General features: G+C 37.6%; 2 protein-coding genes across 5 annotated transcripts in view; both read right to left on the bottom strand.

Annotated features, from left to right (window-relative positions):
- Positions 1 to 5,962: 5,962 nt before the first annotated feature.
- Positions 5,963 to 16,475, bottom strand: part of LOC147293700 (putative glutathione S-transferase) — an 11,612-nt gene continuing 1,099 nt past the window's right edge. Inside the window, exons 2-3 of the mRNA XM_086230519.1 lie at position 16,369; positions 5,963 to 6,321 (exon numbers count right to left, since the gene is read on the bottom strand). Coding sequence (XP_086086645.1) covers positions 5,963 to 6,321; position 16,369 — 360 coding nt within the window. The remainder of the gene's footprint in view (positions 6,322 to 16,368; positions 16,370 to 16,475) is intronic.
- LOC147293701 (uncharacterized) lies at positions 7,439 to 12,974 on the bottom strand. 4 transcript variants are annotated; one of them, XM_086230515.1, is made up of 9 exons: positions 12,465 to 12,974; positions 11,420 to 11,567; positions 11,239 to 11,309; positions 10,766 to 10,851; positions 10,494 to 10,542; positions 9,155 to 9,327; positions 8,797 to 8,872; positions 8,545 to 8,701; positions 7,439 to 7,809 (listed from the first exon to the last, which is right to left on the bottom strand). In XM_086230515.1, exons 1-7 carry the CDS (start codon positions 12,606 to 12,608, stop codon positions 8,824 to 8,826), a joined length of 720 nt encoding a protein of 239 aa, XP_086086641.1. In that variant the 5' UTR covers positions 12,609 to 12,974; the 3' UTR covers positions 7,439 to 7,809; positions 8,545 to 8,701; positions 8,797 to 8,823. The 4 variants fall into 4 exon arrangements, with proteins under 4 accessions (XP_086086641.1, XP_086086642.1, XP_086086643.1 ...); XM_086230516.1 differs by having other exon boundaries at positions 8,660 to 8,701; XM_086230517.1 differs by having other exon boundaries at positions 8,797 to 8,838.

The following is a 16,475-nucleotide window of genomic DNA, read 5'->3' as shown; positions in this document are numbered from 1 at the left end:
ATGATGGGATGGAATATTCTATGAAATTTAGCATTCAACTCAAAATTAATTAATAAAGGGTAAAAATGTGTAAAATCTTATATATATTGTTATGTTAGACTTAATATTTTAGATTATATATTCTAGCTCGCCCTCTCATATATACATGATGTGATCAAATTAAACATGTACTGATTAAGTGTGATTAAATTAAACACGTACTGATTAGGTATATATTTTATTTTTTATTAATAAAATTCACTCGTGCTGTCAAATTTTATTTAATAATAATTATAAAAGCAATTTAACAAGTTATGTAAATTTGAGAAATATAAAAAAACCAAATAAGATATTATCGAAATTTCGCAAAAATTGTTAACAATAATGAAAAACTGCCTTGGACGTTCAGCTTATCCTGCTCTTTTAAAATCCTGAGTCCGCCCCTACTTCTTCGTCTGGCGTCATTGTGCAAGTTTTGTTTTAGTTGGACGTCATGGCCGGTATGGATGAGAGCTGTGGAATAGAGATTAATAAATGAAATAAGAATTTCAAAGTATGCATGGCTTGACAAAACAACCCTGTAGAGAATCGACATTTTGGTGTAAAATATAAATGCATTTGATAGAATTAGGTAGCAAGGACCACATCTCCAGGACTCGCCACATATGTGTGTGTTATCCTCATCTTGAGAAAAGTAATATTATCTCATGAACACCAAACCGTTCATGAGAAACATTGCTATTTGTTGTTCCCATTTCAAACCTCTTAAAAAAAAAAAAAAAAGTAAAATTGAAAAAGTAAATAGACCATTATATTCAAGTCTAAGAACTCATGATGTCAGGTAAACCCACACTATATATATATCTATATATATATATCTATATATATATATATATTTTTTTTCCGATCTAGATTCATTTTTAATGTTGTCATGTGCGTATGCTTTGTCTTATTTCCGGTTTTAATCTTTGGTTAGATGCTGATTCTGAGCCTCTCTTTGGTTGGTGAAGCTTTGTATAAATAATAATTTCCGGGATAAAGTTCCATATTTTTCCTTAAACAAATTCCAAATCCATTTAAAATAAATACATTATATCTAGAAAACCCTCCATAATTAAGCTCAAGCCTCATCGATCACTCCCACGATCCCACCACCGTACGTAGGCCAACCAAACCCTCCAGAGGGATTGTGCTAAACATTCTTTTTTTTTTTTTTGGAAGAATATATTTCTCCACTACATATGGTTATATATTGTGAACAACAAAAGCAACATTAGCAGCAATGCATTTCTAACGAAACAGAGCCATATACTTGTTTGAAGAAGCTTTATCTTGAAGTAAAAACACTAGGGTGCATCATGCTTTTCTATAGATGGTAGCTAGCTAGGTTCCATATGGTCTCATATTTGGTAATGCCTGATTTTTAAGAGTTTTGCTATTTGCATACTTTTTTTTTTTTTTTTTTTTTCTTTTTGTACACCTTTCTCCCTCATTTATTAAATTAAAATTCTAATCCTTAATCCAAATGACCACAATACCCTTGTTACACACCCCAAACTAGCCAGCACCACCTCCAAGTCCACACCCACCCCGACCCCACCATCGCCTACGCCAGCGCCGCCCCATGCTAGCGCCTCTCATTCTCTCTCCTTATTCTTCTATCTTTCCCTCTCTCTCCTCTCTTCCTTTTCTCCCTCTAGTCTCTCTCCTCTCTCCCTTTCTCTCTCTCTTCTGTCCTTCTCTGCCCTCACCCTGACCCCACCCTCAGCCACCCTCGCCGCCGGCAAGGTCGCCGACAATTCAACCTTCCAGTTCTCTTCTTTCTCTTCTTCCCCCTCTCTCCTATGTCTTTCTCTCTCTCTCTCTCTCTCTATCTCTCTCTCTTCTCTCTCAATTTCTCTCTCTTTTTTGTCCTCTGTTCCAGATCGGTGACGCCCAACCTCGCCCTCCCTTCCGCGCCTAGCCTCACCTCACCCCTCCGCACCCAGCCTCACCTAGCCTCGATCCTCCCCACGCAGCCCAACGACAAGGAGAAAGAGAAAGAGATTGAGGGGAAGATAGGTTGGCCGAAGAAGCGACAAGGTGTAATCATCTTTTTGGCCGGAGAAGCCACAGGGTGGGAAATCATTTTGGTGTAGGGGTGGGTTGGCTGTGGGTGTGCATCGGGCTGGGTCGGCTGTAGGTATGTGTGTGTGTGTGTATGTTTTTTTTTTTTTTTTTTTAAGAGGTATTTTGGAATTTTGGGGTATGTGTGTTTTGAGAAATTGTAAAATTTAAAAAGTTTTATGGAATGTGTAGAAGTACAGAGTGTGTAAAAAGAAAAAAAAAAGTGTGCAAATAGCATCACTTATTTTCAATATTATAGTAATTATTGAAGTTTAAGAAGCCTAGTAACCCTTTGCTGGGAATAAATGAAAAAAAATGTAAAAAAGAGAATAGTAAGATTTTGCTTTGCGACTATATATAAAATGGATCTAGTTATCATGAACTTCGATCAACAACTATCAAGCTAATTATCCAAAAAAAAAAATCAAAATCAAAATATTTCTGACAAAAAAAAAAAAAACGTATAAAATGAAAAAGAATGCTTATAATATTTCTACCCCTATGTTTTATTTCCCCACTCACCTTATTTTTACACTCACCGTTAAATTTGAATAAAATATAAAACCATTATTCTCACCTTCCATTAATCCTATAATATCCTTTTATATACCAACTCAAACACCCACTTGCAAAACACTTTTCCCACCTCCCTTAACAATCATTCCACCCACCCATCTTTTTCCAAATCTAAGGGGAAAAAAAAAAAAAAAAACCTTATACCAATCCTATAATTCATTCCTAAATTTCAAAATAAATCCCTAATATATTTCATAATTAGTTCCTCATCAATTGTTTCTTGAGCTTTAAAATTTTCCTTGCCTTCCTTGCCTTGCTTGGTTCCCCATGCATACTCTTCTAATTCCAAGAGAAGTTTCATGTAATGCTCGGCTATTACAGTATATACGGCCTTTGTTCATCATAGGAGAAGAGTCTTGCTCTGCACCTTCTTCTTTAATATCCTTTTTTGATTTTTTTTTTAAACGTGAGTCACTTAAAGTATAATATATACAATATTACAACATTGGCAGCAAAATTTTATGCCTAGCTGCCAAAACTATATATATATATATATATATATGTTCCCTATGCATTGTATTCCTGTACGTGCAATATCCATGGGTGGGTGCATGGGATGATATCTAGTTAATGGGAGGGGGGGTGAGAAGAGTGTTTAGTATGTGGATGCATGCGTGTTTAGGGTTTAGGAATAATATGAGGTAGGAATAGTATTTTTATAATTTTTTTCAAATTTAATAGTGGGTGCAAAAATAGAGTGGGTGGGAAAGTAAGACAAGAGGGAGAGAATATAAGCGCTAAAAACCAAAAGAACTACCAAACTCGTATTATTTATTCAAAATGAAAATTGACACATGATGATATGAGTTCCATTATTTTTCATTACACATAAAAACCAAACCAAAGATAATGAATTGGTCGAGAGTCAAGCAAGTGATTTCAGGGAACAGACTTGTTCCACGGGAAACAAATGTCATATTTGTTGTTGTCCCAGTTAAACCTACATGGGCCAGTTGGCAGTATACTCCACAAACACTTAGTACACTTTCGATCGTCTCTGTCTTGTATATATATATCGAAATAGTGAGATGCACTTGGCCAATCAAAACTGCAGTAAAATTGTGTATTCACGAGAAAGAAGTCGGGACGAAAACTGAAATCAAAGAAGCGATGAGGGAGGAGCACTTTAACACCAAGATCATCATTTTTGGATTTGCAGTGAACGGTAAGGTTTAAGGATCCACCCAAATCGTTTGTTACTTTAACATTTGTTTTTTCCCTTGCATCTGCACCAAATATTGTTATGAGCGACAAAAGCAGCATTAGCTGCAATGCATTTCCTGTGAACGAAGCCATGATTGTTTGAACAAGTTAGTTTTCTCTTGGTGGATAGCCGGAAGCATGAATCATTTGCTTTTATATATGCTAGACTGCTAGTTAATGATAGTGCCTCATTAATTGGCAATATAATGATAATTGGGGAGGTTCATGGAACCAAATAAAAACGGAAATATATTATGATAATTGGGGGGTTCATAGAACCAATTAATGAAATATAATGTACGTTTGTCATTTAGTGGGAATATACACTAATGAAATCTGGCATTCTTGGTAATTTACTTATAACAGATTTTTTTGAAGATTTTCGTTTACAAACAAAGTTAAAGAAATACTACATACCATGAGTACACCTTATATGGTAATTTATTTACAAAAAAATAAAATAAATAAATAAACATATGATTCACAAAAAAATTTAATTTGAAGATTTGGAGATCAACTTGTATCTTAGTAGTTAAGAGCATTCACACCTATTATCGAGATCTCGAATTCAAATTTCTCCTCTCATTTTGATAAGAAAACTAAAAAATTACTTGAATATAAAAAAGGTTATTTTTGCACATTCACCACCCAGACCATGAGTCATGTGGCCAATTACCACACATAAAAACAAAATTTGGCCATTTGCCATGTACCCAGAATTTGTTCCGTGTGCCAATTTTGCACCTACATTCTTTTTTTTTTGTTAAATCATACATTTTTCTCTTAAAATTCCAATTTTACTCTTGGATAAAATTTAAAAACTAAGTTTGTTTGGAAAATAAAAAAGTATTTCTAAATCATTTTCTTTAATTTTGAATTCTCTTTTAATTTTTAAAAATACTAATTTAAAAAATAATATTTAATTAATTTTTATGCACAAGTGGATGCCATATCAGCAGTTCTAACAGTTGATATTGACAGACTTGACGAAACCGGGTTAAGTGAGACACGAGATATAACATCAGGGAATAACGTAAGACAAAACAAATATCAGAGGGTGATGTGAGAATTCGAAATACTTTCAAGGGACAAATTAAATAATAAGTCATATATATATAAATATATCATTTGTACGTCAATTTAGGAATTTTAACCATTGGCCCCTAGAGTGCTTGTTAAGACCAAAGGGTCCATTTGCGATATTTGTGTTATACCTCAATTGCACAATTTCATTAGGATCTAAACCTATATTACAGAGCCCTCGAGCCCACTAGGTACCAAGTGTGCTCTAACACATTTGTTAGTTTAAAAAAGGCTGTTGTTCAACATTCTTGCCAAGGGTTCGGCAGATGTAGCTGTAACTACATCTACGATTGGAGCTTTTAAATATGTAACATCAACATTTTGAGTATATTTTGGAGTTGCATATGCAGTTTTAGGACATTTTGAGTTAATTTTTGAGTTGCATATATAGTTTTTAGGGTGCAGATGCATCTACAATTGCCGAGCGTTCGGTGCTAATTTTATTTTGGGAAGTAAGTTTTAGGCCGGGTAGATTGTGGTCAAATTTGTCATTTTGATCTTCTAGGTAAACTACCATTTTTAATTATCGATATTAGAGCAACCGAGCAAGTTGGCTATGTGAGACACGAGGGTAAATGTCACCCCACGAATCCGTGAGCAGGTAAATAGTTGAATCTCACATTAAAAAATAGGTTCATTGGTATATGTGTGATACGTGGGAAACCATAAGAATCCGGCCCCCTTCTTACTCAAATTCATATATAGCTTTACTTATTTTTACTTTACTTTTAATCTTAGTGGTATATTATAAATTATCGGCGTGAGCAAACTAGGAGGTTAACGCACACTTCTTCAATGTGTGATGTCACATTCATGAATTTATAACTCTTAACTTTGTAATACATAACTTAAATTGAAACAATATTAAAAATAAGTATAACAGAGAATTTAAATCCTTTTACCCCCAAGTACGTTGAAGTAACATAAACCAGCAGACGCCTATCCAACAATCCAACCTCATAAACAAACCATTGAACCTCACAAGTCCTAAACACATAGGAATCTCTAGTTAGTGTCAAGGAGATGCCAGCAAGTTTTCCCTGATCTGCTTGAAGAAGACAAACATTTTATGACGATCGGGAAGGTTTTCTTTGATTACAGGCACTTGTTTGAAATTCTCAGTCCATGCATGCAAGTGAGGAAATGAATTGGCTTCAAATAGCTTCACCCTAACCACTTCTTCAATGACTACAAACCAATGAGCAATCCCTCCAAAGGCTATGTCCACTATTCCAATGCTGTCTCCTCCAAAAAATTTCTTCTTTCCAAGAGTACTCACGTGCTCTTCGATGGCTCTCAGCATCTCCAAGCTTTCTTTCGTCGCCTTCTCTTGTTCTTCTCCAGTGGTTCGGAAGACCATCCAAATTGCAAGGCCTTACCAGAATTAGGATCTATAATGAGAAGTAGTAATGTTCTCTTACCAATAATATTTGATATATTATTTTTTTTAAAATTTTGACATCCAAGAAGAATTATATATATATGTACGTTATAAATTTTCTAAAAAAAAAAAAAAAGTACGTTATAATAATTGTGCTTTAACAATGGGTAGATATCAATTTCTGATGCTGAATAATTTAACATACACTACTACAAAATAGCAATCAGACAACGGATTTTCACCGTTGTCTAAGTTTATAATTTACCGTCGTCTAATCGAGTGTTGTCTATTCATACCCCCAATAGACAACGGATAAAATCCGTTGTCCTGGTGCACCTACACAACGGTTATAGATGTACCACCGTTGTATATACAACCTTTAAAATCAATGATTTGGAAGATACCGTTGTTGAGTGCCAATTTAAACATCGGTTTATATTTAAAAACCGATGTGTATATATATGTTAAACAACGGTTATGTTAAGTAAAGAATTGGTTTTACAACTATTTTAGGTAGAAACACGAGGTGAAATAGCCATTAAAACAACGGTTTATTGTTAATAACCGTTGTGTAGGCTATTGAAAATAGGTATACTGCCATGTCTATAGGTCTTTCATACTACGTTGTTTACATGAAACCGTTGTATGAATGCATTAAAAACATCAGGTTTTAACCATATAACCATTGTATATACTTATTTGGTACATCGGTTTTGAGTTAGAAACTGTTGTATGAAGGCATTTAGCACAATGACTTTTTAAGGTTTGTATGGTATGCTTATGGATTAGACAATGGTTTCTGATATTGAACAATTGTAAGTTAAGGGTATAGACCACGCTTTTGATCGAAAAACGGTTGTATAATGTGCCTGTTTACATCTGTTTTAAGAAGCTCCCAATTGTCTTTGACCACAATGCAATTATAAACAAAAATGCACAATCTGATGAGATAGACTGTTTTGGTACAACCATTGTTCCAAATTGATTCCCATCATAATTAACATTCCTAATAAATTATACATTTACAAAATACCATTCACAATAATAAAGAATTGGAATTTATAAAATACTAAATAATATAAGATATTTCAAGATAGTAATTGTATATATGCCTTAACCCAATTCCATTTACAAAACCAACCATGCCATACACAAAAACCCTCCATATATGCCTTTCCAAAATATCAAGCATCAATCTAATCTACCAAATTGCTGCCATATATCAAAAGTATTATCCAGCAAAGCTAGCCTATCAATCATTAATATCCCCAAGCTAATCTAACAAAGTAATCAATCATATATATATACTCCAAGCTAGTCTAACTAAACACATGGCCTACAAAATCAAGTCAAAAAGGTGTCATATATGCAATAATCCAACATTAGTCTACATATACTACCCCACAAAGTTTGCCCATTTAGCCCGGACTTCATTGATATCTAGCTTCTTGGGTATAAGTGTTGTCCTTCCTCCGCTCCCACTGAAACAAGGCAGAAATGGAGTACTAATTAAAAATAAAATTCAACCCAAAATGCAAACCTTCACAGCAGCAACATCAACACCCGGGGTCTGAGTCTTAAAAATTATTATCAATGCTATTAACAGAATCATTAGAAAGCAAAAAACATAAAAGAGAAAGAACACATGAAATAGATTCCAGACATGTAGCAGTAACGTACATTGCATCCTCTAAATTCAGCATATTAAGCTTGTTCAAGCCTGCCATGCACAAATGAAAGTCGAGCAACTGAGTCTTAGAAAGGTAAAGATAAACAAACATTATGAGGGATAAACGTAAATGATCCAGCAAATTGATACCCTAAAGAAAACAGTATGATAATGTCAAATAGGATGCTGGATTTTCCTTGCTCTCCCTTAGAAAAATTCCTGTTTATAGGCTTTTTCCTTTTATTTTCTCTTAGTACTGTCAACTATAATAATAATAATAATAAGAAATACTCCTAAAAATAGGAGCATCAACAGTTGTTGCTCCTTTACAGCTTGAGCTAAGATGGTAGTGCATCAAAGTTGGATTCTCTCTCTATCATAGCCAGTGTGTAAGTAGTGTCACCATCCTACTCTTCTAATTGCATATATAAAGAGTCTATGATTGTGTTTGAATGTGTGTGTGTGTACACACGCAAATAAGAAAAACAGAAATTGAGAGAAGCAGAAAACTATTGATGCATTGACAACTAGAAAAACTATGGAATACCTTTCAAAGAAGAAACTCCATAATCATTAATGTTACAGTTGGATATCTATAACTCATTCAAGTTAGCAAACTTCCTACGAGCACATGTTGGAGACATGCATCAATGATGCCTTACCACTCAACATCTCCTCAGTGAGCTCCATCTACTCATTGTAGTCTGCATAAGTCATTGTACTCAGTCATTTCACCTTCATTTGATTAAATGAAAAACAATATAAGGAATAAGCTAGTAATGAAGTAGTATTGATTTACCACTCAACATTTCCTCAGTGAGCTCCATCAAGTCATTGTAGTCTGCAAAAGGCATACAGAAATTACAGGTAGGGAACTGAGGATTATGAGTCATTTCACCTTCTTTGGATTTAATGCAAACAATATAAGGAATAGGTGTATCAATGTTGGAAGGGACATACGGACAATGCAATGCTGGTATAGTTTAACATTGAACTGTAAACATAATGAGGTAGTATTGATTTGTCTCATTGAATCAAGATGTCACTGTAAGACACAATAATAAATTACCATGAAAATATTTGCCGCTCATACATTTTATTGGTGAAAAAGTAGTATTTGAAATGAAATATTTCTTTGAAAATGTCAGTGTACATACCTTTGTATCAAAGTGCAATCAATCAACACCTTTCCAATTATCAACATCATAAGTAGTGTAATGCTTGCAACACCTGCTACCTTGAGCCTACAACCAGTGGCATTGCCTTGACCACTCACTTCTTGCAGATCCCTAACATAATTCATTGCATAATTTGACACCACCAAAGAATCCTATAGGCATGAAGACTGCAGCAACTAATGAGTCCAAAAATAATCCAAATCTTGTATCTGTTCTTATTGATTCAAGCACACATGAAATTCACTTTAATTGAAAAACGTAGAACAAGAGATTAAAGCATAACTAAAATGAGAATCCCAAAGACAATTTCAGTCAATTACATACCTAAAAAACCTATACATGGAACTCTTAAATTGCCTAGAAAATTTGGGAAGTTAGGAAAAAGAGATAACCAAAAATCTTAATTTCTTTTTTTCCTAATTATGATCGTCTTGGTACTAAGATGATTTTATTTTTCTGCACAATAGCAACAGAGGACTCCCAAAAATTCTTATGTCTATCAGACTCTTAGTAATTGTCACCTTACTCATAATAGTACTACACATTTCCTACACATTACTGATACATGATAGTCATAAATGATAGTATTAATTAATCCAAAGAGAAAGTTTGGTCAATGGTTAGCTAGCTTCTTTGAGAAGCCTTCCCTTTTTCAATATATATATCCAACTTTCTGTATTTCTCTGTGTCTATATTTCTTTGCAATTGCTATACAGATATTTATCTCACTTTGATCCTTCTATGCATTTCTCCAATATACTGATACTCATCATATGCAAAGTTGATCAGGTAAGTAAGATACTTCATACTAACAAACTTTTCCTGATAGCTAGTCATCAACTATTTTAATTATTTTCTCTACTTAATTATATTTCTCTTCAATTTCCTTTTGTGATTTAGTAGGTCCCTTTAAAAAAAAAAAAAAAATCAAAGCAAAGCAGTGTGAATGTTTGATATGCATAGCATGTATAAGTTCTCAGTGAATGTCCATGTTAAATTCACTTTGAATATCTTTATTTAGTTTAAGCACACAAACAAGAATGAAGCAATAATGTAATGAGCATCAAAAGTCAAAACCCCACATACCACTAGCAGCAGTTGGATCACACAAAAAAAACCATTGGCTTTTGAAAATCCATAGTTTCAGCTTTTGATTGTTAAAACAACTTTCTTGTTATTTTAAGTGGACTCTGTGAAATATATTAATGGCAATTCAAGGCGTGTTACCATATCAGGATTCACCTGAATCCAACAGAATTAGTCCTCCTGACATAATAGTACCTTAGAAGACAATTAATCGCATTGGGATGCCACATACCTCATATCTGTGCCGATGTCTCTCATCAATGAAGCGTTTGTTTCCATATCTAACAAATGAAAATTGCAAAAGATTAGCCAACATAGGCATCTCATTTGGCATGCTGGTACTCTCTGATTTTCATGTGCATCAAATTACTGATTGATCTATGCAGATCAATACATTTTCTCAAAAGCTTTGGTTCTTATAACAATTACAGTTTCAAATCAAAGAAATGCTTAAGATATATGTACAAAACAATTGTGTGTATCTCTTTCTAAGTTAGTACTCACAGTTTAGCTGATTTGCAGTCTGTACATTGGAAGTACGTTCTCCTGGATCCAAGGCGCATGGTGCCTCCCATGTGTGTTTTCGAGCCCTACTTACACAGTACAGAGATCAGATGAATAAGCAAGACGCTGAGTTCAGTTCACGGAAACATAAATCTCAAAACACAGAATGCAGACCTCAGGCATTAGTATAACACAGGGATTCTTAGTGTTAGGATCAAATTCTGTGCTGTTGGCATCCTACACATTTCCTACAAAGATATGCAACATCCATAGAGTAGCACTACACATTTCCTATCATATTTAACAACCATTTGATCCACCAATGGACAAAAGGATGAAATGACTGAATTTGTTGCAATTTAGGGAAAAAAAAAATTAGACTATATTCAGGAAGATTAAGTTCCAGTTTAGAGGACCCAGAAAAATAAAAGCCAAATAACTCCATCAACTAAATGGACTTTTAATTTAAATACCTGTGAAACATGGTATTCAGGGCCATTTGTTAATGAGAAAAGGACAAACCCCTCCGTCTGGTCAACATCATCTGCCAACCAGGTAACATGTAAGAATTTACAGAAAGGAATTAGGCAACACAGGACTGTGATAAACAATACATGAAACTATCAGTCACTTCAAAATGTAAAGCAATCTTACCCAAAGCTGGCTTAGACCAACATGGTTTTAACTCTTCGCCACCATTTTCCCAAGGCCCACCATTCTTCTTAGCAGAGGTAACAAGGCCCTCCTTTGAAATCTTGGCATTTTCTAAGGTATCTCTTCCTCCCCCTCCTGGAAATTTCTCCTACATAAAGCAAAAGAGAAGGAAGCCCTGTAAATAAATGCTCAAATTTATTCATTGTAAATAAACAATGTCAACTTCATCTCAATTTATACATGATCTAAATTTATTTAAATTTATACATGAGCTCCACTAGAACTCTATACAACTCTTTTAGAGTGATGACTGATGAATACCCCTAAAGAGAAATTATAACTATTGAATTCAAGAGGGAAAGGATAACAAAAGAGTCTTGAATTCAATAATTAACTCAACATAGAGTTCATCATAACTATATGACTTAGTTGACCAGAAATCTTTCTTCAACTCTTGGAGAACTAAAATTCTGAATCCATTTTGCCTCTCTAATTCCGACAAGCAAAGGATGGGGAATGACACAGTTAAACATTTCAGAAAGTGGCTAAATCTATAGTAACCCGGAAAGATGGGTATTGCTATGATTCAACTTCAATTACAACAAATCAATCAAAACCCATCAAGGAATACAAATCAAATGAAACAGAGACCGAGACAGAGAGATCGATATTACACATATTACACAATGACATTTATGTTGTTATTCTACAAAATGACAGAGAAAAATCATACAAATTAAGAACAGTTAATGAACAAAATTAATAATAATTAAGAACAAAAATTCCTATTAAAAATCCTAGTTCATGAGATTAAACCAAGCAAGAAAATTTTAAAAAGAGATGACATGAAAGGAATCAACCTCAAAAAACAAACGAATCTAACCTCAAATCCCTCCAAAGTAAACCCACAAAAAAATTACAAAAAAAAGAAAAAAAAAAAGATAACAAAACACAAATTCAGCAACGTAGAGGAAATAATCAAGAACTTCATGTGAGAACCCTAGCACAGAGGAAAAACAAAAGAGTAAAGTGAGGGAAAAAGCACCTGAAAGCCCAGTGTGAGCTCAGCGAAGTCAATGGTCCAGATTAGGGTTAGGGTTTCAAGCTTTCCCAAATCTTTGTGTGATTTGGTTGGAGGATAGCATAAATCCAGTGATTTCAGAAGGCATAAACGACTGAGAGTCGACATGATAAGAAGATGTGTGCAGCCATGGCGACGGTGATGAGAAGACGAGTGCGTACATGGTGGTGAAAGGGCGACACAATGGTGGTGAGGGACGGTGATGGGTGATGGCCATAATCAGAAGAGAGAAAGAGAAAGAGTGAGCAAAGTGAGAGTGCGGGAGGTCTGGGTTTTGGGAAGAAGCAAGTCTGGGTTTGAGGGCACGAGGAGGAGGAGGTCTGTGTTCTGTCTGAGGGGTTAAAGGCGCGATGGTTTTTTTCATTAACGCGGGCGTGTATTTTGTCAAATACAAAGACCCGCAAATTTTTTTATTTTTCTGTAACTTGTCCAACACAACGGTTTTACTTAAAACTATTGTGTTTAATAATTTAAGAAAATTCATCCGACCAAATAGCATTGGATATGATACCTTCATATAACAGTTTATTAAAATCCGTTGTGTATTAAATTAAGATAACGGACAAAATAAGAACCGTTATCTATTGACTGTTGTCTATTTATACAATTGTAGTAGTGATAGTATGTAAAATAATTGTATATTTATATTCTACAATTTGGTTTGTGAAACTATGAATGTTTATTGTTCGTATGATTAATCGTCTGGGCATAACGACAAGTCACACAAGCTTAACATCGTGCTGTTTGGGCCTAGGCCCAAAAGACTAAGCCCTACTAGGCTCCGGCCTCCTAGGCCACGACCTCCTAAGCTCCGGCCTCATAGGCTCCGGCCCCCTAGGCCCCGGCCTCTTAGGCTCCGGCCTCCCAAGCTTAAGCCTCCTGGGCCCCCGACCCGTGTCAACTCACTCGGATCCTCGAGACCGGTGACACGTGGCGTTCGTACAGTGCAAGTCACCACAAAGGACACGTGTCGTCACCGGATTGGTTGACACTCTTCCAAAGGTACTATAAAAGAGGTACCTTCTTGTCACAAAAGGACGACTCAATCAATATTATACTATTCACTCACTCTGCTCTCAGATCTCTCTGAACACTGACTTGAGTGTCGGAGAAGCTTTGGCCGGCACCACACCGGTGTCCTTCCCGCTCACTTTTGTGTACTTGCGCAGGGTGCTTTGGATATCATTCTACCTCATTACTCACCAGTCGGACCCAGCTACCCGTTCCTGCCCCACTTCGACCTGTCATCCACTCAGTGGTGGGTCAACGGGTCTACGTGGTTCGACTCGACGTTGACTGCTTTACCATTTTTGAGCATCAACAGTTTGGCGCCTTCGCTGCTTTCAAGGGTGGTCTCCTAGAGGGGGACTTCTTGTTTGAAATCAACCGCCGCAATCCGCGCACCTACAAGGAACTCATGCAAGAGGCCATTGCCTATGCTACTGCTGAATTCAAAACATATGGGAAGAAGCCACCTACCATAGATCGTCCAAGTACCGACCAGGCCATCATAGTGCCACCCCAGCCTAAGCCCTACTCGGGCAACCAGTATGGGGGGTCCGGGAAAAAGTTCAATAAATTCACCAAGAAACAATTTGGTGACGGTAGAGGCGGAGGACAACGAAGGGAGGAAACTTATCAGACATCCTATGCCTCCAGGTTCAAAGTCTATACAATTCTCACTGTTACTTATACAGAATTGTATCACCAGATCAAGGACATCCTTCCCAAGCTCCCACCCCGCCCACCACAAATACGGTATCGGGCTAATAAGAACTTCTTTTGCCTTTACCATGTCGACCATGGCCATGACACCGAAGCATGCAGAGCTTTTAAAGAGGCCATAGAAACTTTGGTACAGGCAGGCAAGTTGGATGGTTTTGTAGACAAGGAAGCCACTGAAAAGGTCAAGACCGAAGGACAACGACGGGGGCGAGTCAATACCATCTGTGGGGGCCCGACCCTTGCTGGCAACTCCAACAGGGCTAGGAAGGAATATGCCCGAAGTACTCAGCAATGCTCCGTCGTTATGGCTGTAGACTTCCACCGTGGAAAAAAGACTCCTAAACTCGGGTGGTCGCCCATTTCATTTGCTGAGGAAGAGGAATGTGATTTAATCTTTCCACACGATGACCCTTTGGTCATTGAAGCCACCATAGCTAATTTCGACGTGGCTCGGATCCTTGTCGATTGTGGTAGCTCCGTCAACATCCTCTTCGCCTCCGCCTTCACAGCTCTTGGGATTGACCAGGAGAGGCTTAACCGGTCGGTTGCTCCTTTACTTAGCTTTTCGGGCGATATGGTCACCCCTCATGGCGGGATCTACCTCCCACTCACCCTCGGACGGTATCCTTCGTTCGCTACCACAACTACTCAGTTTTTGGTGGTCGACTGCCCCACAGCTTACAACGTCATCCTGGGACGACCAGCCCTTAACCAGCTGAAGGCTATGATCTCCACTCACTTACTTCTGATTAAATTCCCGACCCCATGTGGCACGGGGGTAGTCAAAGGCAACCAAGTATCAGCCAGGTCCTGCTATATGACTTCCGTCAAGAAGAAAAAAGAGGTCAAGCCCTCTATGGCTGTTTATGTCTCCAACACCTGCCCTACCCCAGACGCCCTACAAAATCATTGAGGTCATCCTTCCGGGCACATATAGGCTCCGCGCCACAACCGGCAAGGAACTCGGTCACCCTTGGCATGCCGAGCACCTCCGCTACTTTTACAAGTAAACATATCTTGTACCCCCTGGGGACTTTTTTCTTATCACTTTAATAAATGAATGTCCTACCACGGACACCCCTTTTCTTCATCTTCATTCAAAGTGTTGATTGTTTGTATGGACCTCCGGGCCATCCTACATCCGACCCTACCCATATCCGTACCATGCATTCAAGGGAAGCTAAGTACCATGCATTCAGGCGCGGTTATAGAGAATGCATTCAAGGGAAACTAAGTACCATGCATTCAAGGAAAAATAAATTTCATGCATTCAAGGGAAACTAAGTACCATGCATTCAAGAAAATTTCACAATACCATGTATTAAAAAGAAGGGCATCCTCCCCATAACGGATCGGACACCCTTCCATATCATTAAGTACAAACTTCATAATCAAAAAAGTTTGTAATTTGGTACGGGCCACATCCGACCCGACCATATCACTCAAACAAAAATAGGGTGATGGTCCGCCCACCCCTGCCCCCGGGCCATGTTTGCTTCAGACATTTATTTGGGATCCTCTCCCATGTCATGCTCTCCACCTGTGGATGCTCCATCCTCGGGCTCTTCCCCCTGGGTACCTCCCTCTGGGACGGTGGCATGCCCATCATTACTGCTAGCCCTCTAGCTGACCACACACGCAGTCCCAGTCAAAATCAACGCACATCCCCTCGAGCTCTAATTTGCAATCGTCAAAGCCCATTGCATAGCCGCTGTTATACTCGTTGTCCAACTCCTGCTTGGCTTGGCTCAGCTCCGGCCCGCACTGCTCCAACTCTTGCCTAGCCTGGTCTGCCTCCTTCCTGACCTGCAGTAGCTCGGCCTGCAATGTATTGTTCTGCCCGACCACTTGCCCACCCCCATGTTTCCATACCCCATTCGGGGTCGGGGCACACTTGGCCTCATCGGTGTCCCATCACTTGTAGACGCCTGGTCGGACTCTCATCATCCATGGAATTGCCCTCCCTTAACGAATCGTTTTGAGGAAGCCATGGAATGTCCGACCCCACCACACCTGCCCATCCAAAAAAAACAATAAGATCAGAAGTGCTCGGAATACCAAGACAACACCATGACATATTAGATCACCACTGGTTTCCCACCCCTCATATGTGCTCTTCCACCCTCTAATTTACAACATTCACCCTATTACTTTCCCATGTACAGCCACCAATCATGCACATACCAATATTCACAAAATCAATTCAAGAGGAAGAGCAATGACAACCCAAAGCCTTAACCTGTATTCCCG

Source organism: Dryas octopetala, chromosome 2 (assembly GCF_963921425.1).
Source record: "Dryas octopetala chromosome 2, drDryOcto1.1, whole genome shotgun sequence".
In the NCBI taxonomy this organism is placed as follows: domain Eukaryota; kingdom Viridiplantae; phylum Streptophyta; class Magnoliopsida; order Rosales; family Rosaceae; genus Dryas; species Dryas octopetala.
This window is presented reverse-complemented; position numbering and strand designations above follow the sequence as displayed.